Consider the following 23638-nt stretch of genomic DNA (forward strand, 5'->3'; position numbering starts at 1 on the left):
GTTCTATGATCCTATAGTTTACTGAGACACTACACTGTCTCTCTGCATTCTATGATGCTATAGTTTACTGAGACACTACGCTGTCTCTCTGCATTCTATGATCCTATAGTTTACTGAGACGCTACGCTGTCTCTCTGCGTTCTATGATCCTATAGTTTACTGAGACGCTACGCTGTCTCTCTGCGTTCTATGATCCTATAGTTTACTGAGACGCTATGCTGTCTCTCTGCATTCTATGTCTGCTAAATGCACTAAATTCTAGTTGTTGTGAGCTTGTAGATCTGTGATTTTTGGTGCGCGACACATCGCTGCCAAGCATATCTCTGGCTTTAGCGGCACCCCCCCACCCCCCCTACCACCTCCAATACACACTCAATCAACGGCTATCGCAGTGGTAAAATGCTTCTAGATGCCTCCTTGATTAGCATTAATTCATCCTTTTTTTTAATTTGTTTCATTGTTTTGCCGACCACCCCCACCTCACCACCCCCCACCCCCCATCTTTTCTGTCACCCCCCACCCCACTCATTCTGCCATGTTTGTAGTCCAAAGACAGGGTAAGTTGGAGTCCATAATATTGCTTCTGCTTTGCCTTCATCTCTCTCTCTCTCTCCCTCACTAAAGCCCCTCCTCACCCATTAACTCCGAGGACCCCCCTTCCCCTCCCCTCCAAAACGGTGGTCCCTGCGTGTTGCCTGATGGCTTTTTCCATGCTGCTCTCTCTCTCTCTCTCTCTCTCTCTCTCTCTCTCTCTCTCTCTCTCTCTCTCTCTCTCTTCCTCCACATAAGAGCTTAACTAACAGGAATGTGTTTTGTGCCCAAAACCTCTTTTTATCCAAAGCTGCAGTGGTGGGAACAGAAAATGACTCACATGTTTGACTTGACGTAAAAGTATCAATACTGCAATGTAGAATCACTCTGTTACAAGTAAATAGTCAGAAATGCAACATTTACTTGAGTATTGATTGATTGATTGATTGATTATTTTATTAGACAAAAATGGAGAACAGTACAAGTATAGTCAATACAATAGAAATGTAGTACAGTACAAATCGGGAGATAAGCGACCTTCAGGTCACATGTAAAAATGGGCCTGATGGTGGCACTAAATGGGACAGATCCATGTTGATGACATGACTGTAGACATACTGTATACCGCTTTGCATGATTTTAGGGCAAAATCTGTAAAATCTCATCAGAGTGCCGCGCTGTGAGCTTGTATATCTGCTATTTTTCAATAGTTAAAGCATAAAATAATGATACACACTAATGTGTACCCGTTCTGAATGGGTAAAGGCCCGTCCCTAAGTGGGCCCTATTGGGCAGTTTTATCAAATAATAATTCATGGAACATGATGATTAGATCAGTTTTATCAAATAATAATTCATGGAACATGTAGATTAGATCAGTTTTATCAAATGATAGTTCATGGAAGAATTGAAGTAAAAAGTGTCAGTTTTCCACCGTTCTGCTCGTCCAGATGATGTCAGATGTGTTGTTTAGTAGATCGTTGCTGTTGGGGCAGAAACCTTGTCTACCCAAAACTGAACATTTACAGAAAAAAAGAAACTTTGTTCCAATGGATACAATGTCATTATTATTTAGTCACAAGATGTTGTTAATACATTACATTGGTTCAGTATTTATATTGTATTTCTGCCTGATAGCAACGATGTGTATGATGTCCAACATTTTGTTTAAATTGCTTTATTTTTAGAAGAGAACCAAGACATTGTTTTGTCTGTTTGTTTCTGATGGCTTTTGGGTGTTTGATCCATGGGGCAACAGCCCCATCTAGTGGCCGTTAACTCTCATATAAGCTGTATTCAACATTCACACCACCATAATAGCAGCTCAACTTTTAAGCCTCCCAGTAATTCTGAGAACTTTTATTTGTTCTACCAGACACTCTTAATACTTGTTAAATGCGTTGCAGTGATGTCTCCTGTATTGAAGATTTCCTCCTGTTTGCAATGCATGTACAATCTGTCCTCTCCTGGTCCTCTGGTTATGAAGGAATGCCTCCGTTTTAAACCTCATTCAAAGATCTTTCACCCAAATCCCACTGGCTTGGCAACAAAAACAACAACACCCCTCTGCTCTGGTTGGATTATGGGTAGTGTAGTCCTTTAACAAGGCAGAGGGGGAGTTGTTCTTTTTGCCAAGGCCTGTGGTCTGTTTATGGAAACCATGTTAAACTCTGCATATTCTCTGTACGATTTCCCCATGGGTTTCACTCTGTTTCTCTTGTTTGCTCTCTCCACAACTCCTGTTCTTTTCCAGTGTGCATGTGTACCATTTAATGATGCATTTATTTATGCTGTGTGCGTGCGTGCGTGCATGCATGCGTGTTACTACTTGTTACTACATAATTATAGAATAAATATAAATTGTGTGGTATAGGTGTTAATGTTATAGAGTTCTTCCTATTCGTAGTTTATTATCACACGCTGGAAAATATCAGATCTACAAGCTCGCGGTCAAGTGCCACACTCATGGTGCAACGACTTTACAAGCTTGTAGATCTGCCATTTGTTGGCAGTTTTTTTTTGCCATTTTCAATGGCGTACTAAAATGTAGATGCCCTCAGAAGTATGTGTGTGTGTGTGTGTGTTGCTATGTATATTTCTGGATGTGTGTGTGTGTGTCTACTCTGCACATTGCTCTTCATGTCATTAATGTGTGTGTGTGTGTGTGTGTGTGTGTGTGTGTGTGTGTGTGTGTGTGTGTGTGTGTGTGTGTATCAGACATGAACTGCTGGAGGAGGCTCGCAGGCAGGGTCTCCCCTTCGCCCAGTGGGACGGACCTACCGTGGTGGTCTGGTTGGAGGTACAGTACACCTTATTATACACCTTATTATACAGCACACAACGCCTCGCGGTGCGAGGCGTTGTGTGCTTGTAGATCTGCTGTTTTCACTACTGTTGTGCGACAGCCTTGTATGATGAAGCAGGGCTTTACTTTGCGAAGAAACGTACACATTTTAAAGTTGTAGATACAAGGTTTCTTCCAGACAGTGACGATATTTACACCCCCGTATTATGTTGGTGTGCCCATGGATTCTCGGGACATGAAAAGGTTGAGAAACACTGCCCTAAATATTAATTTACCAAATATCTGTCCGTCTGCCGTCTGTCTGCGTGCTGACATCACTGATAATAAACAGTGTCACCGCCATGGCTGTCTGTCTGTCTGCATGCTGACGTCACAGTGCAGACATCACAGACTAAAGCTGGTTGCACACTGCTGCGTTTTTCGTTGCGAAATGCGTTTTTCAGGGCAAGGAGAGAGAGAGAGATAGAGAGAGAGAGAGCAAGGGACCGAGTGGTGAGCGAAACGGGCGGCAGTGTGCAAACGTGACTGACATAACGTGAGGTTGATTTTTTTTAGACTAGACTAGACTCACTACTGATAAATATAGCCATCTGTAGCCAAGTACCATGTCAGGCCACTAGGTGTCGCTGACGGGCTTTCTGACAGCAGGCAATTCAATTCCATTCAAAGGAGCTTTATTGGCATGAGAAAACGTGCATTTACATTGCCAAAGCAATAGTCGGCGCCCTGGCCAACTCGGGAACAATATAAATAGGGAATGAATGCCCGCCCTTTAATGCAAACCCCATTATACCTGTTGTCATCTCATCTCATCTGTTTGCGTGTGTCCATTTATGCCCATATATGGAGATATCTGTCTGTCTACGTCCATTTTATGCCCATACTGTATATGGAGATCTCTGTAGGACCCGTTTTGACCATCTGTTTGCCTGTGTCCATTTATGCCCATATATGGAGTTATCAGTCTGTCTGCGTCCATTTTATGCCCATATATGGAGATCTCTGTAGGGCCTGTATTGACCATCTGTTTGCCTGTGTCCATTTATGCTCATATAATATATGGAGATATCTGTATCTCTCTGTCTGCATCCAGTGCCGGTTCCCCCTTTAATGCAAACCCCATATACCTGTTGTCATAGGACCCGTTTTGACCATCTGTTTGCCTGTGTCCATTTATGCCCATTGACTCATGTGGCGTACGTGATGTCAGAGCCTTTTATGAAGTGATGTCACAATGAGTCAGCGCTTGCGCCGATTTCCTCCGGAACAGCCTGATGTCAACAATCAGCTCCGCATAAGGAGATTCCGAACGTTTTGCGCCAGTTTCGGAAAACCGCGAGTCGGGTCGGGTCGAGGCCCAGGACTGCACTCGGCGCCGCGGCGGGGAACGCGCGTGCCGAATCTGAAGCCGGTGGGACGAACGGTTCTCGAGATACGCGGATTACATACAGACACGCAGACAGAGATTTGTCGCATTTATAGATAGATAACAAACAGTTGAAAAAAAATGAAGTATGCAGTCAATGAAAACACTTAAACACTCATCTTTTCTTGTCTCTAATTACAAAAAATAAGAACGAACCCTTTTTGTAAAAAAAAACAAACAAACAAAGTTGTCCTAAAATCCCCCAGCTTCTCCTCTCCCTGCACCGAACACAACAAACCACGATGTCATTCATTCATTCATTCATTCATTCATTCATTCATTCAGTCTCATCTAGGGCTGTCACGATTTTACATGACGATTAATTGTCACTCAAATAATTGCGATTAACGATTTAATTGTGTTTTTGACGTTGATAATTACATTTCTGTTTGGCTTTTAGGCTTTGAAGCTGCACATGGCAATCATGACACATAACCTAAATATACAAAAAAATTACTGACATATTTGACAACTTTATACTTAAAGAATAACATTGATAGTGGAAATAGCAGATCTACAAGCTCACAACGCGTCGCGATGCGACGCGTTGTGAGCTTGTAGATCTGCAATTTCCACTATTTTTTTTTTTTTTTTTTAATATATGAACATTTTTTCAACATGGAAACGATTATGACGATTATGAAAAATAATCACGATTATTTCAAAAAATCACGATTAGACGATTATGTAGTAATTGTGACAGCCCTAGTCTCATCTCTCTCTCTCTCTCTCTCTCTCTCTCTCTCTCTCTCTCTCTCTCTCTCTCTGTGCCAGCTGTGGGTGGGCATGCCAGCGTGGTACGTGGCAGCGTGCCGTGCCAACGTGAAGAGCGGTGCCATCATGTCGGCCCTGTCGGACACGGAGATCCAGAGAGAGATCGGCATCTCCAACCCCCTGCACCGCCTCAAGCTGCGCCTGGCCATCCAGGAGATCATGTCCCTCACCAGCCCCTCGGCCCCACCCACCTCCAGAACGGTAGGGGCGGAGCTTAACCTCTCCTTTCTCACGTTACGCCTATTATAGACCAGAGGTTTAAAACCATTATTCTGCTTATGGGCTGCGAACCACCGGTTGATGATATTCATCCTCTCAGACAAAACTAAGAATATGTTGTTGTCCACAATTCCATGCTGTATTGATGATGGTACCATAGGAGAGATAACAGTTCCATGCTGTATTGATGATGGTACCATAGGAGAGATAACAGTTCCATGCTGTATTGATGATGGTACCATAGGAGAGATAACAGTTCCATGCTGTATTGATGATGGTACCATAGGAGAGATAACAGTTCCATGCTGTATTGATGATGGTACCATAGGAGAGATAACAGTTCCATGTTGTATTGATGATGGTACCATAGGAGAGATAACAGTTCCATGTTGTATTGATGATGGTACCATAGGAGAGATAACAGTTCCAGGCTGTATTGATGATGGTACCATAGGAGAGATAACAGTTCCATGTTGTATTGATGATGGTACCATAGGAGAGATAACAGTTCCAGGCTGTATTGATGATGGTACCATAGGAGAGATAACAGTTCCAGGCCGTATTGATGATGGTACCATAGGAGAGATAACAGTTCCATGTTGTATTGATGATGGTACCATAGGAGAGATAACAGTTCCATGCTGTATTGATGATGGTACCATAGGAGAGATAACAGGCACACGTTGATCAAAATAACAATAATTCTCTATTTCTCTACTTAGTTTAAATTAAAGGAGTAGTTCACCCAAAATGACTTTTATTCTATTGATTACTCACGCCATGGAGACTTGAGTTCAATACTGTTGTTTGGTTCTTGTTGCGTTCCTAAGACAAAAAATGTTATGTACCCCCATTGATTCCGGATGGGGACCCGATTGCATTTGGGTCCCCATCCGGAATCAATGGGGGTAAATTTACTATAAGAAAATGGTTGTCTTATACAAAAAATATATATAAAAAAAAAAATACTATAGAACTCAAGTCTCCATGGCGTAAGTCATTTTGGGTGAACTACTCCTTTAAGTAATGCAGATGTTTAACAACAATTTAACTCTTGAAAGCGTAAAATGAAACCAAATGGACTCATAAGGGTCCATTTGGTTTAGCCTGATCTACATACTGTAGGCCCTACTTGTAGTTTGGTCATTTTCACTGCCAACACCGACGTATGATTTGTAAAACAAATGAAACAAGCATGTTGTCCTAGGCAGTTTTTGATCATTTTCGTCAATAATCTCTATGGTTTTCATTTGTTTTAAAACATGTTCAAAAAGGCCTACATTCTTATTATTGCAATTTCTTGAACTCAGAGCTATTTAACACTAAAACATCACTTTAATGTTTTATATCAATGAGCTGTGACACAAAGCATGTTGATTGGTCTGCACCTTCTGTCTCTCTGAACCACCTGCTCTTCTGATTGGTCCAAACAGCTACCACTGACTTCCTGTTCTGTGGCGATCACAGCATCAAACAATTAACAAGCTAATTAACCCCGTTTAACGACCAATTAAACACTCAACCGCTTTGGTTTAACTTCTGTTTCTCTACCCGCCTCTCTCTCTCTCTCTGTGCACGCTTCTCTCTTGTGATTGGCTGTGTGCGTGTCATGTGATCAGTACACGGACAACGTTTGGCTCACACACGAAGAGATGGAAACACTGGCGGCCACGCCCCCCACGGTTAGTCTGTCTGTGATTGGCCGGGCCACCGGACCGTGTGATTACTGTGGGCTTTTTGATTGGACAGCCTTCCTTCCTCCAACCCTGAACCTGTGGTGGACGTCACATGATGCATCCGTCTGTTGTGATTGGATTTGATATCCTTGTTGTCGGGTAGAAACCATCTAAACTCCAAAACGTCGGGATTTAGATCTACAAGCCTCCCAACACCTCGCATCGTGAGGCGGTGTGAGCTTGTAGATCGGCTATTTTGTGCAGGGCGTTAATTTACAACGAAACATAGAAACGTTAAATCGGGGGCGCCCACTGGCCTAGCGGTCCAGGTGCATACCTCATAGGCTCTGATGCCTGACAGCGTTTTGCGGGTTCGATCCCCGTCTACTGTCTTATCAATATAGGCATAAAAGACAACGCACAACAAGCTCACAACTTGAAGAAATAAAGAAAATAAAGAAAAAACGCCCAGTGGGAAAGTGGTTAGGTGAAGTCTGTGTGGGTTTTATGAATATTGAGCCAGTTAAACATATTAATAAGAGATTGTGATAATCAGTAAGACACCTCCTCTTGGCCATCTGGCCAAAGGGATTTCCCTTGGCATCACAGGGATCTCCATATATGGCAATACAAGGTATTTGGTTCCCCTGACATCACAGTGATTATATATTGGCATTCACAGATATGGGCTTAATATTGATGACATCAGGGATCTCCATATATGGGCATAAAGGGGATTTGGTTCCCATGACATCACAGGGATCTCCATATATGGGCATAAAGGGGATTTGGTTCCCATGGCATCACAGGGATCTCCATGTATGGCCATAAAAGGGATTTGGTTCCACTGGCATCACAGTGATGTCAGAGCGTGAGAGTCAATCAACAAAAAAAGACAAGCCTTACCCATACAGACACGGACAAGATGAGATGTGACGGTTCTGATACTAAACTGCGACCTACGGTTGCAATAAATTACTCCATTGGATGTTTTATTAAATTCATAATAATATCTATATTGGGAACACCCGTTGTTATATAATAGTGTTGGACTTAACAAGGTTTCTATCTGACAACAACACTAGCAGTATTTCCACAGGAAGGTCTTCTTGGAAGGAGGTGTGGTAGTTTGTCCAGTGGTTTTAGTGGTCGTGTTGTCGTCTCCTCATAGATACAAACAACCCTCCGTAGTTTGCTGTGTCTGCCCTGGTGTTGTAGCTGGGTGTAGCTGTAGTTGTGTAGTGTGCACGTGATTGTTGTTGTGTGTGTAGTGTGCACGTGATTGTTATTGTTGTGTGTACTGTGCACGTGAGTGTTATTGTGTGTGTAGTATGCACATAAGTGTTGTGTGTGTAGTTTCTGTCAATAGACTGAGACAGATATTATTGTAATATACAGTAGTTGTAGTTTATCTTGTTGTGTTGCTTGGTACAAATCACTGAGTAATTAGACAATCTGTCATGTGATTGGTTTGACATAAACAATGTAGAGTAAGGTATCTTTATTATACAGGATCTAAAAGAAAACAGAATATTGTGGAAAACATCATACTTTAATCATCATAATTCAGCCCACATAAAAGGTTAGAAATATTTCACTGTATGTGCAGTGAATCTAGAAGATATGAAAGTACAACTTTTTCAGTTATATTCCAGCAAAAAAATGTGGGGAATTAAAAAAAAACAACAAAACAAAAATCCACGATACTCTTTTTCTTAATGATTCTGTATCTGATGTTACAGTGCAGTGGTTCTCAAAGGTATGGTCCAGGGACCCTCAGGGGTCCTTGAGAGAAGGGCTCCAAATGGACCCTAATGGGTCTGTAACTCTGAGAGTGTACAGATGGTCCATTTGGTTCCATTTGCGTACGATCAAAGTAATGAATAAATCTAGGTTTGAGAAGCACTGTTGTAGTGTTAGTTTAGTGGTGTTTTGGGGTAATGATAATAATCATTAGTTTAGTGATGTTCTGTGATCATTTAGTGAACAGTTAGTGTTGTGTAGAATGACTGTCATTCACTTGCATGTTAGAAGGTTCTCTGGCTAATAGGACTAATAATCATACATTAGTATTTCCTTCTCTAACTATAACTTCAGTGCCTTACAGACGGACGGTGGTTGCCGCGGTCTTTCTCTCTTGGATCGGCGGCGGCCGCGCCGCGGTGGAGACACAAACACACTCGCACCACGAGCAAACACCGAGCGGTGTTTCACAAAGCTGACCACAATCCAGCGCTCTGCCGCACGCGAGCGACGCACGAACGAGCACGCGTGACGGAATTTCACAGGACCGTGCCCGCTCGCAGTGGTGTAAAGTAACTAAGTACATTTACTTAAGTACACTTTTGAAGTATTTGTACTTTAGTTGAGTATTTCCAATTTCCAATACTTTTACTTCTACTCCACTACATCTCGGATCCAAATATTGTACTTTTACTCCACTACAATTATTTGAAAACTTTAGTTACTTGTTACTTTGTAGACATAAATTATAATATTATAAAACATACATAAACCACTTTAGCCCTATTTCATACCTAGGTTGTTTGAAAATAGCCGATCTACAAGCTCACAACGCGTCACGATCGCGTCGCATTGTGAATGTGAGCTTCGTGACGAGCTTGTAGATCAGGCTAGTTTCAAATATTTTGTACTTTACTTTTGGTACTTTAAGTACATGTTGATGCCAACACTTTCATACTTTTACTCAAGTACATTTTGAATTCCAGACCTTTACTTGTAACGGGGTACATCTACAGTGCAGTATTGATACTTTTACTTAAAGGAGCTATAGTCAACTTTTTCTTGAAAAGCGGATGCTAAAATAAAAATTATGTTTCGAAAATATTTTATAAAAAAATAAGCTTCATATTATGTGTTTCTATTCAAAAATGACCACAAAAAGCGTAAAATAATGATAAAATAATAATTTTGGCCATTGTCAGACCGACACTTTGTTTACATTCTAGTCTATAGACTAGGATGTAAACAAAGTGTCGGCCCTACAATGAAAACGTTGACTATAGCTCCTTTAAAGGGATATTCCACTTTCAACAGCGAACACCTTATGGGCTTTTCTCCACACACACACCCATTGTAACTTCAAACTACATTTTAACCATGATAGATTCATTAAAAACACATTATTTTTTTCTCTGGTGACTCATAATACACTCCTAATAATTCGATAATTGTTTTCATTTATTTGTAATAATTATTTGGGAAAATGAAAAAAATGTAATACAAAAAATAATTAATAAAAATAAATGAAAAAAATTAGCGTAAAACACAGCCTGCTCACGTATTAGGAGGGTAGCATGAGTCACCAGAAAAAAATGATGGGTGTTTTTAATGAATCTATCATTGTTAAAATGAAGTTTGAAGTTACAATGGGTGTGTGTGGGGAGAGGCCCTGGGCCTAACATTTACATCAAATATCTAAATATTGAACCAAGCAAATTAAAAACTGTTCAGGGTGTTCACAAAACCCTGATTAGACGACAAAATGACCAAAAGTTTTTTTGAAAGTGAAATATCCCTTTAAGTAAAGCGAGTGAATACTTCTTACCACCACTGCTCGCACCCCTAAACTTCTCCCCCGCCGCGGCTAAAACAAGCGCCCGCCTCTCATTGAAAATGAATTTCTGGGACGCGTCAACGACGTCACGTCTGAAAGATGCTGGAGTCCTGGTTGTCTTGATTAGCCAGCGCTCCTTGTAAAGGTGTTTCTCCTCCTCTAACCCAGCACTACCTTCTCACTAAACTCTCTGCTCTCTCACCACCTCACGCTAACCTCGCTAACCATGCTAACCAGGAGGATGAGGAGGGTAGCTGGGCCCAGGTTTGACCACATGACCCTCACTCACACACCCTGTCTGTCTGTCTGTCTGTCTGTCTGTCTGTCTGACTTAGCTCTGGTCCATAGCGTTAGATGGAGTTCTCATTAATGCTATGTCACTGATGATGATCCCTTGCGCGCTGTTAGCAAACAATACAGTATCGCTATTTGTTACTCACCAAAACAAAAGAGCTCCATACCGTCTCTGACCACCAAACTTTTGGTTGGAAAGGTCCGGTTCAACTGCAACATGGCGTCACTCGCATCTTCTGAAAAGCATTTCCCCGACTTAGAGTTTGGAAAGCTGAAAGATGTGGTGGTCGGAGACAGTATGGACAGCCCTAAAGACTGCTGTTGACATTTAATGGACAACAGAAGAATTCATATAGTTTATCACTGCTCAAAGGCACCGCTCACTTCAACCTGGGTGTGATTTTTGAACCCTAAAATGGAGACTTTGAAAATTTTCGATTACCTTGTTTTGTTAAATATGAAAAAACAAATAAAAAACAAATAAAAAAATCACACCCAGTGTGAATTGAGCAGTGCTATTTACTTGCGCCAGCAGAGCGTGCCAAGTACTACGTTCGGCGTATGCAGTTAGTTGTGTGTGTTTAAGACCGTAGCCCATTTAGAAAGGAGATTCCAGCACTCACTTTAGAATGAAATCTTTGTCTCTTTATTTCATGATGCCCCAGCAGCACAGCAGCAAACAACGGATGTTTCCACCCGTCTGTAGCCCAATCAGGCACCAGCATTTCTGGCAACGTCATAATTAACAGCCAATGAGGGACCAGCATTCCTGGTGATGCCAGTGGTGAGCGCACCTCATGGTGTGCACTGCTGGCGCACACTTAGGCCTACTTGTGCACAAGACACAAGTTGGCACCTCGACAGAGTGCAGTGTAGTTATTATGAGTTAATTTCAGTTGAGCCAGCAGAGGCCCTAGCCTAGAAGCGTTACCCTGCTCTATCATACATTCTAGCATAATAATATTTATTATGACGTCTAAACAAAGCCCCTCACAGACTTGTGCTGCTGCTTCTTGTGTGTGATGTGACAGTAGTCTGAACGTGTGTTTCTTCTTGTCTGTGGTGTGACAGACGCTGGCGTACGGAGACATGAACCATGAGTGGATCGGCAACGAGTGGCTGCCCAGCCTGGGTCTTCCTCAGTACAGATCTTACTTCATGGAGTCTCTGGTGGACGCCCGCATGCTAGACCACCTGACCAAGAAGGACCTGAGAGGACAGCTGAAGATGGTGGACAGCTTCCATAGGTAATAACATGACCTTATATAGATGGAGACAGCTTCCTATGACCTTATATAGATGGAGACAGCTTCCTATGACCTTATATAGATGGAGACAGCTTCCTATGACCTTATATAGATGGTAGACAGCTTCCACAGGTAATACACTATGACCTTATATAGATGGAGACAGCCTCCTATGACCTTATATAGATGGAGACAGCTTCCTATGACCTTATATAGATGGTAGACAGCTTCCACAGGTAATACACTATGACCTTATATAGATGGAGACAGCTTCCTATGACCTTATATGGATGGAGACAGCTTCCTATGACCTTATATAGATGGAGACAGCTTCCTATGACCTTATATAGATGGAGACAGCTTCCTATGACCTTATATAGATGGTAGACAGCTTCCACAGGTAATACACTATGACCTTATATAGATGGAGACAGCCTCCTATGACCTTATATAGATGGAGACAGCTTCCTATGACCTTATATAGATGGTAGACAGCTTCCACAGGTAATAACATGACCTTATGAGTGGGGATGTGTTGCTGACTATTGACACAGTGTCTATCCCTGTGTGTGTGTGTGTGTGTGTGTGTGTGTGTGTGTGTGTGTGTGTGTGTGTGTGTGTGTGTGTGTGTGTGTGTGTGTGTGTGTGTGTGTGTGTGTGTGTGTGTGTGTGTGTGTGTGTGTGTGTGTGTGTGTGTGTGTGTGTGTGTGTGTGTGTGTGTGTGTAATAGGAACAGTTTCCAGTGTGGAGTGATGTCTCTGAGGAGACTCAACTATGACAGGAAGGAACTGGAGAGGAAGAGAGAGGACTCTACTCTAGAACTACAAGGTATTATAATACATAAATAATAGTATATAATACATATATAACCTATGGTAATATCATTTCATATCGTAACCTACCATACTATGCTGTAATGGAGGAGGAGAGGCCAGTTGGCCTAGCGGTCCAGGTGCATACAGTTGTGCTAGAACATTATTCAACCCCCTCTGACAGATGTGTTCATTGGTGTAGCCACTGTTCCTTTGACTTAGAACGTGTCAACTATGCAAAGCAATAATCTCTTCTCTGAACTTTTCTGACCATTTCTTGCCATGTTTCTAACTGCTCTGATCACAGTCAACACGTCAACACACAAGCAACTAAGCCCTTGATTAGTTGAATGCAGTTGATTACAGATGTTTTCAGGTGTAATTAAAGTGGCGTTTAGCAATGCATTTAAAAAATAAAAATAATATCAGATGTGCTGGTATGGAGTAATGAGAGGGTGATCCAGTAGATTACAGTATAAACTAGTCCTTACCCGTTCAAAGATATGAGCTCTGAAATGATGTGCAGTGTGTGGGTTATGGGTTCGCACGCGCACACACACACACACACACACACACACACACACACACACACACACACACACACACACACACACACACACACACACACACACACACACACACACAGAGCTGGTTAAACATGTTGACTCATGCTAGATGCAGAATAGATATGCCTCAAGCTAGATCCAGAATAGATATAGATACACCATAAAAATGCTAATATACAGCATATGATTTGTGAAAGTGACAAACGGGCTTCACAGTTATGTTAGGTGTGTTCATATGCTAATGGTGATGGGATTTCAGATCAATTGCTCCAGCCACTGAGGAGAAACGCTGTGACAGACACTCACTCAGACAGACAGACACTCAGACAGACAGACAGACAGACAGACAGACATTTGGAAAATTATATGTTTGATGTATTATATTCAGTAGATTACAGTATAAATGTATTATATTCAGTGGATTACATTATAAATGTATTATATTCAGTAGATTACAGTATACATGTATTATATTCAGATGTTCTGGTATGGAGTAATGAGAGGGTGATCCAGTAGATTACAGTATAATGTATTATATTCAGTAGATTACAGTATAAATGTATTATATTCAGTAGATTACAGTATAATGTGTCGTCCTATCAGATGTTCTGGTATGGAGTAATGAGAGGGTGATCCAGTAGATTACAGTATAAATGTATTATATTCAGTAGATTACAGTATAATGTGTCGTCCTATCAGATGTTCTGGTATGGAGTAATGAGAGGGTGATCCAGTGGATCCAGAACATCGGTCTAAAGGAGTACAGCAGCAACCTGTATGAGAGCGGTGTGCACGGAGCTCTGCTGGCCCTGGACGACAGCTTTGACCACAACGCTCTGGCCCTGCTGTTACAGGTCCCCATGCAGAGCACCCAGGTACGTGCACGCACACACACACTGCTACAGGTCCCTATGCAGAGCACCCAGGTACATGCATGCACACACACACTGTTACAGGTCCCTATGCAGAACACACAGGTAGGTGCATGTACACACACACTGCTGTTACAGGTCCCTATGCAGAACACACAGGTAGGTGCATGTACACACACACTGCTGCTACAGGTCCCCATGCAGAACACCCAGGTAGGTGCACGCACACACACACTGCTGTTACAGGTCCCTATGCAGAACACCCAGGTACATGCACGCACACACACACTGCTGTTACAGGTCCCTATGCAGAACACCCAGGTACATGCACGCACACACACACTGCTGTTACAGGTCCCTATGCAGAACACCCAGGTACATGCACGCACACACACACTGCTGTTACAGGTCCCCATGCAGAACACCCAGGTAGGTGCACGCACACACACACTGCTGCTACAGGTCCCTATGCAGAGCACCCAGGTACATACACACACACACACACACACACACACACACACACACACACACACACACACACACACACACACACACACACACACACACACACCCCTTTGAAATGTCTATTTACGTCCACATCAACAGAAGCACAAGGATGCCTCATAACGTTATCCTAGGGTGCCAGACAGACAGCACCCACTTTGAGAAACTCTAATAAAGCAGTGCATTCTACCAGTGATGTGTAGGATGTTGCAGTGTAGTTGAAACACTGGCCTCTCATTGGCCAGGCACGTTTAAAGGTGTGAATACAGTATGAAACGCTGGCCTCTCATTGGCCAAGCCTGTTTAAAGGTGTGAATACAGTATGAAACACTGGCCTCTCATTGGCCTGTTTAAAGGTGTGAATACAGTATGAAACACTGGCCTCTCATTGGCCAAGCCTGTTTAAAGGTGTGAATACAGTATGAAACACTGGCCTCTCATTGGCCAAGCCTGTTTAAAGGTGTGAATACAGTATGAAACACTGGCCTCTCATTGGCCAAGCCTGTTTAAAGGTGTGAATACAGTATGAAACACTGGCCTCTCATTGGCCAAGCCTGTTTAAAGGTGTGAATACAGTATGAAACACTGGCCTCTCATTGGCCAGGCATGTTTCCAGAGTGACAGTTTGACCTCTGACCTTCCTTCCAGGCCAGAGCGACTCTAGAGCGAGAATACAACGGTCTGCTGTCCCTGGGAACGGACCGGAGGATGGAGGAGGTATGAACACACACGCACGCACGCACGCACGCCGATCTACATGCTCACAACGCGTGAGCATGTAGATCGGCTATTTTCAGAGTGCAACCAAACATAAAATGACTTGTCTTTTAGTTCTACTGGATCTCTTCTCCACTATTCCCTAAATAGTTTTTATTTGTTGACAAAATTGTCAATATATTTAGTCATAGTTTTAGTCATCACAGCTTAGTTTTTATTTAGTTTATATTTCGTTTTTGTCAGTGAAAAAAGGTAGTCGACGAATATTTTTCGTAGTTTTAGTTGACGAAATCAACACTGGCACACACACACACACACACACACACACACGCGCACGCACACGCACAGATCATAGGTAACTTGATCGGGGGCGGAAGTGGCTCAGGGGTAGAGTTGCCGTCTTAAAAAACAGAGGGTTCCCGAAGGGTTCCCAGTTTGATCCCAGGCTCCCCCAGAGTTAATGTGGAAGAGTCCTTGAGCAAGACTCTGAACCCCTAACTGCTCCTGATGAGCAGGTTGGTGCCAAGCATGGTTTCCTCTGACGTTGTGTATGAATGTGTGTGTGAATGGGTGAATGTAATGAATGTGTGTGTGAATGGGTGAATGTAATGAATGTGTGTGTGAATGGGTGAATGTAATGAATGTGTGTGTGAATGGGTGAATGTAATGAATGTGTGTGTGAATGGGTGAATGTAATGAATGTGTGTGTGAATGGGTGAATGTAATGAATGTGTGTGTGAATGGGTGAATGTAATGAATGTGTGTGTGAATGTAATGCACAATCTATGTGAAGTGCCTTGGATAACAGGAAGTGTCACAGACACAACACTTCTTTAGGAAGCACATTTAGCCGTCTGAATATAATAAAATAAAAATAAGCAATTGCATGTTTTCTTATGTCAGCAGAAAACAGCTTATAGTAACTTTAAGGCCACTGTGTCCTCAGGTCATGCCATTGGTTTGAGGGGCATTAAGGCCACTGTGGCCTCAGGTCATGTCATTGGTTTGAGGGGCATTAAGGCCACTGTGGCCTCAGGTCATGCCATTGGTTTGAGGGGCATTAAGGCCACTGTGGTCTCAGGTCATGTCATTGGTTTGAGGGGCATTAAGGCCACTGTGGCCTCAGGTCATGCCATTGGTTTGAGGGGCATTAAGGCCACTGTGGTCTCAGGTCATGCCATTGGTTTGAGGGGCATTAAGGCCACTGTGGTCTCAGGTCATGTCATTGGTTTGAGGGGCATTAAGGCCACTGTGGCCTCAGGTCATGCCATTGGTTTGAGGGGCATTAAGGCCACTGTGGCCTCAGGTCATGCCATTGGTTTGAGGGGCATTAAGGCCACTGTGGTCTCAGGTCATGCCATTGGTTTGAGGGGCATTAAGGCCACTGTGGTCTCAGGTCATGCCATTTGTTTTACGGGCACAAGGCCAAACTGAGGGGCAACGACGGCCATGGCCTTGGTTGGCCGTCGTTGCCTCCCTGAAATACCTGGCCTGCTGACAGGTGTCTTAACCCTTCTTGTGCCTATCCCGAACAAGTTCGGCTTTATTTCAATCCAATACAATATTTTATTTGCTATTTTACTTACCTTGAGCTGCTTGGACCAACGTGGGTGGTCCTGGCTCGTCCAGCGCTTACCAACGAGAGACGCTAGATGGTCCGACGATTTATTCCATTGAAAATGGTTTAAAATAAAGTTTAGAGCCCTCCCAAAAAAACTCAATCTATACTGTTGGCGGCGCAACGTATTCCGGGGTGCCTATCCCGATCTATGCCGGGATATTTAATAAAATGAATGAATTAATCGGAGGCCTCAACGAAGCCCCGGTCTAAATTTCCATCCATGCCCCGGGCCAAGACTCGGCCATCCACGGCCCGTAATCGGGCAACGGCGCTGCATCGCGCCGCCGAATCCAATAATAAGTCACATCTTTAGAGAGGATTTTCTCTGAATTGTGTTCCCAGACCAAAGACAACGTTTTTTTGCGACTGAAATAGCTTTAGATCGGGCTTCTAAAAAATAAAACAGCGAATGGCTAAGTGTTAGCTAACTTCCTCCTCTCGTCCCCCATAGCAGTGGCTGCAGTGAAAACACAGGCCAGTACTGGCTTCTTCTACGGAAGCTAGAGCGAAGGCCTATACAGATATTTCTGGCACTCTAGCGGCACCTTGTGGCCCGGGGCACTGTATGAGTTAAGCACTAGGGATGGAGCTCGAAACAACAAACAAACACATTTATTGATTACCCGGTATCAATAAGCTCTGGGCTTATCAAACCTGATATCGAGCATAGCGGCCTATGATGTCATGTTTAAACAATCAAGACAAGAGGTGATCAAGACATTATTACAGTACTATTCAGAATATAAAGCCATTTAACACTTATTGCACACTAATGAATGATTGTTTTAATGATAGATGGTGGTCAGTCGCAACAACTGGCCAATAAAAAATATATACCAGTTCTGTTCCGTATTTATCTTCTCACATCTTTAGCTGGATAAAAGCCTGTCTCAATAAACAGGATGGATAAGGTGCTCATTATCAATACAAATGAACAAGCTCCACAGTAAGAGCCGCTCACTCGTGTCGTCCTCGTCTCAGACGAGGACGGAGCTGATGTGTGAGCGGCGGGAGCTGATGTGGGCGAGTGAGCGGGAGCTGGCGAGTGAGGACGGGGAGCTAGCGATTGAGGACGGGCTGTGAGGAAGATGAGCGGACGGGAAGATATTCTCACCCCCACTGCGTCTCAACGCAGTTACTGAGGTTAAGGTTAGGGTTTGGGGTGGGGTTAGGTGGTCGTTAGAATCCCTGTTGTCAAAGAAAAATCACAAAAAAAAGTAGGCTTCGTTAGCCAGGTTTGGCTAGCTCAGTCCGTAGGGCAGCATGGCTATGATCACTACGTTAGCCAGGTTTGGCTAGCTCAGACCGTAGGGCAGCATGGCTATGATCACTACGGCCGGGGTTCGCTTCACATCCAAGGAGCTGAGTATTGGAGTCAGCATGTGTCGGTGCACAACACACGTCCGTCGTCCGTAAAGCTGTCCGGACGAGGAGAAAGAGCGGCTGCCTCTCGAGCTCCATCCCAACTAAGAACCCCTCTCTCTCTCTCTCCAGGATGACGATAAGAACTTCTCTCTCTCTCTTTCTCTAGGATGACGATAAGAACTTCTCTCTCTCTCTCTCTCTCTAGGATGACGATAAGAACTTCTCTCTCTCTCTCTCTCTCTCTCTCTCTCTAGGATGACGATAAGAACTTCCGCAGAGCCCCGTCGTGGAGGAAGAAGTTCCGACCCAAAGACATGCGGGGGGGGGGGATGTCCCTGGGCTCCTCTGACACCCTGCCCGCCAACTTCAGAGTGACCAATAGCAACGCAGCATCGCCCAACATGCAGCCAAAGAGATCCAACATGGACGGTAGGCACTACTGTGTGTGTGTGTGTGTGTGGCGTGTATCAAAACAGCATCCCGGTTCTAACATTGGAAGCTTGTGATTGGCTGAACCGGAGGTAGGGCTCACTCGTGTATAGGAGGTTATAGGTAATATAATAGGCCTACATGCAATGTTTCAGAACATATAACACAAGAAATAGTCATAACACATTATAAACATTATATATTTATAAGGTCAAGTATTCTACTTAATAATTGGGACTTACAAGAACCATTATCATAGTTATAATAGACCTACATTTACAGTAGTTTAGGCATTTTGGTTTGATAAGGTTGTGGGCAGAACAATTTCTCCTTGTTTGTTATTTGACTATTTTACACTTCATAGTGACTTAGTGATTATAATAAATATCTTATATCATGATTGTTGTCATAGCTAGATCAGATTGTGTTTATAATATTACGGCGGCGCGCCTCCGTCATCTCCACCGAAAACAAGCGCTCCCCCCCTTGGAACCGGGATGCTGTTTTGATACGTGTGTGTGTGTGTGTGTGTGTGTGTGTGTGTGTGTGTGTGTGTGTGTGTGTGTGTGTGTGTGTGTGTGTGTGTGTGTGTGTGTGTGTGTGTGTGTGTGTGTGTGTGTGTGTGTGTGTGTGTGTGTGTGTTCCTGGTAATGATGTACAGTAATGTGTGTTATGGCCCTGGCTGCTCCATGTACTCTGAATTCTTTTGAATGGCTTTGCTGCCTCTTTGCATCTTTGTTTGCGCGTATGTGCGTGCGTGTGTGTGTGCGTGCGCGCGCTCTGTGTGTGTGTTGCGTGTGCGCTCTGTGTGTGTGTGTGTGTGTGCGTGTGCTGTCTGTGTGTGTGTGCTCTGTGTGTGTGCTCTGTGTGTGTGTGTGTGTGCGTGCACTGTGCAGTGACTAACGGCATGTGTGTGCATGTGCTGCTGCTCACCGCAGGGAGCCAGTCCATTCAGAGACTGGACACTGCAGCGGTCAGAACCTACTCCTGTTAACACTCACCTCACCTGCCCTTCTGACGCACAACGGTGAGTTCATACTACTATAGAACCCTATTATACAATACAATACATACTGTACCATACACCATACTGTAGAACAGAACCTACTCCTGTTAACACTCACCTCACCTGCCCTTCTGACGCACAACGGTGAGTTCATACTACTATAGAACCCTATTATACAATACAATACAATACAATACAATACATACTGTACCATACACCATACTGTAGAACAGAACCTACTCCTGTTAACACTCACCTCACCTGCCCTTCTGACGCACAACGGTGAGTTCATACTACTATAGAACCCTATTATACAATACAATACAATACAATACATACTGTACCATACACCATACTGTAGAACAGAACCTACTCCTGTTAACACTCACCTCACCTGCCCTTCTGACGCACAACGGTGAGTTCATACTACTATAGAACCCTATTATACAATACAATACATACTGTACCATACACCATACTGTAGAACAATACATACATACTGTACATACACCATACTGTAGAACAATACATACATACTGTACCATACACCATACTGTAGAACAATACATACATACTGTACCATACACCATACTGTAGAACAATACATACATACTGTACATACACCATACTGTAGAACAATACATACATACTGTACATACACCATACTGTAGAACAATACATACATACTGTACATACACCATACTGTAGAACAATACATACATACTGTACATACACCATACTGTAGAACAATACATACATACTGTACATACACCATACTGTAGAACAATACATACATACTGTACCATACACCATACTGTAGAACAATACATACATACTGTACATACACCATACTGTAGAACAATACATACATACTGTACATACACCATACTGTAGAACAATACATACATACTGTACATACACCATACTGTAGAACAATACATACATACTGTACATACACCATACTGTAGAACAATACATACATACTGTACCATACACCATACTGTAGAACAATACATACATACTGTACATACACCATACTGTAGAACAATACATACATACTGTACATACACCATACTGTAGAACAATACATACATACTGTACCATACACCATACTGTAGAACAATACATACATACTGTACATACACCATACTGTAGAACAATACATACATACTGTACATACACTATACTGTAGAACAATACATACATACTGTACCATACACCATACTGTAGAACAGAACCTAATGCTGTTAACACTCACCTCACCTGCCCTTCTGACACGCAACGGTGAGTTAACACTACTGTAGAACACTGATACTTCACAGTAAGGCATTAACGAAAGACTGAGTCGACTTCAACGCCACAACGCCTCGCGTTGTGAGCATGTAGATCTGCTATTTTCACAATGTCTGCCTCTATATATATTTGACAATTTGGCCACTGTTTAATTTGTCATTTTAGAAGAGGTGTTAAAAAGTCCATAACAGTTAAATTGTCACGTTAGAAATGTGCAGATACCCTTATACACTTAAACTTTATGTTGGTTTGTTTACTGTTGAGTGAGAACACAATTTTTCACATCAAGTTAATCATCTGGGGACCCCACAAAATAATTGGGGGGTCGTGTGATTTGATGACGTCATCAAACGATAAAGTCGACTTCAACTCAAGTTTTTACTGAGTCGAGTCGACTTGCAAAAATCACAAGTCGTTAATGTCAGTCTTTAGAATACAATACAATTACATGTAGTTGTAGTCCTTAGTCTTATTCAATACAATTCTATTAGACTTTAGAATACAATACAATTACATGTAGTTTTAGTCACATTTTAGCCCTAGGATTACAGTTGACTAAATCTACAGTTGATTTATTCAACTAAAATCAGGCCTTGATGGCGTCTTATGGCTGATTCATACTTGGTTGTCTGCTGACCAGCTTGTAGTCGAGTCATTTTAGTCATTAGTCTATTTTGTATTTGTTGACTAAATTGTCAGTATATTTAGTCATCGTGGCTTAGTTTTTATTCTATGTAGTTTTGGTCAGTGAAAATAAGCTAGTGGAGGAACATGGTTTCAGTGGACTAAATGAAGGTCTCCTCAGCCCACACTGCTCTGTCCTGTCTTTAACTCACTGATACTCCTTCATACCACCGAGTCTCTGACTAAAAACAACAGATATCCAAGCATAACAACACGTTGCGATGCATCGTTTGCTCATGTCCGACTCACTGCTAAAATGGAACAGATCTACAAGCTAACGACGTGTCGCACAGTCAAATCCACCATCTTGAAATGTCCGGTCCCGCAAAGCAACCGGAGAACGAATGCTATTGGCTGGATAGCGGGCGAGGGCGGGTCTTCACTCTGTAGAGCAAATAGAAGCCCTAGAAGCATCACCCTACTTTATCACCATTTTTTTTATTAATCGGAACATACCGGTATTTTACCCAAAAAAGATAATGAAATCATTACCATGGTAATAAAATCAAGTGCCGTCAAATTCTCATTTCAGTCAATTGAGTGGTAATTCACCCTTTGTCAGCCTTCTGATTGGTCCCTTAGTGGCCAACCAGAAAAATCATTCACTTTGCTACCGGGGGTGGAGTTATGCAGTGGGACAAAGTCCTTTCGTTCTTTCATAGCCATTTCGATAATTATAATGAATAAGCTTCAACAAAGTAGTTCACATGAGCGATATCGATGTAACTAAGAGATTCGATTGGGTACATATATTTTAAATGGGCAGAATTACAATTAAAATGCATTTTATGTTGAGGGCGAGCCTATAGTTCCACAACTTCCTGGTCATTGCGAGTCACCCAAGATGCACTGCTCTCTCTCTCTCTCTCTCTCTCTCTCTCTGTCCTCTGCCTGTTTCAGAGGATTAAACTAATTAAAACATGTATTTTCGGGGGAAATGCACCCTGTTTTGCAATGTAACTACTGTACTTTTTTGTTCCTTTTTATTAATATCACGTAGATGTTTTTCTTTTGGTACTTTAAATAGCAATAATGAGGCTATGAAAAATCATTTTTTTTTTCCATTCACTTTTCTTCCATTATAAAAATAGTCTTCCCTGGCTTTTTTGTCCCACCTAGTAACAGAGGGACATGGGGTGGGACTTGACAAAGGGTGAATTATTCTGCAGCCATTAACTCATATGCTGCTATTTTAAACATAGGCTGAACTGTTTTCCTGCCAAATTGTCCTTATCCTTTTAACGTGGGCACGTGCACGCATAGTGCATGATCTGTGCGCGACTCATGTAGTAGACGGGTAGACAAGTTGACAGCTTTCGAGAAAAAAAGAAATCCATTGGAATAGACAAATCCGTTGCCAGGCAGTATCCTGCTGTATCCGCCAGTATTTACATAAGAAAACATTGGAAACAGCCAGCTGTGCGCTATGGTAACACATGGACACGTTCGCGCACATAGCAGACGATATGTGCGCGGATCATATGCCAGGCTGGCACAAGAATCAAACAGCTATAAAATAAAATAAAACGCATGAAAAAAAAACGATGATATGGCCGTGCAGCTCCTTCCTCTGTTTACAACGCAAACCTATGGGACGGCAGCTGCGATGGGCTCTCAGACCGGATATGGAAACCTAGATCCGGTCTAAACAGGAAATACAACCGGATACAGTTAGGAGGCGGGCCTAAAGTCTCCGAAGCGGCTATATACAGCGACCATA

The 23638-nt window shown here is 42.7% G+C and overlaps 1 protein-coding gene across 1 annotated transcript in view; it reads left to right on the forward strand.

Annotated features, from left to right (window-relative positions):
• ppfia1 (PTPRF interacting protein alpha 1) overlaps positions 1–23638 on the forward strand; it is a 127997-nt gene that overhangs the window by 99733 nt on the left and 4626 nt on the right. The window contains 7 exon segments of the mRNA XM_080730418.1: positions 2749–2830; positions 5037–5237; positions 11874–12049; positions 12780–12877; positions 14127–14302; positions 15452–15520; positions 18761–18935. Of these exon segments, the coding sequence (XP_080586544.1) occupies positions 2749–2830; positions 5037–5237; positions 11874–12049; positions 12780–12877; positions 14127–14302; positions 15452–15520; positions 18761–18935 (977 nt within the window).

The sequence above is a fragment of the Nannobrachium achirus genome (genome assembly GCF_963921795.1).
Source record: "Nannobrachium achirus genome assembly, chromosome: 7".
NCBI classification, from domain to species: Eukaryota; Metazoa; Chordata; class Actinopteri; order Myctophiformes; family Myctophidae; genus Nannobrachium; species Nannobrachium achirus.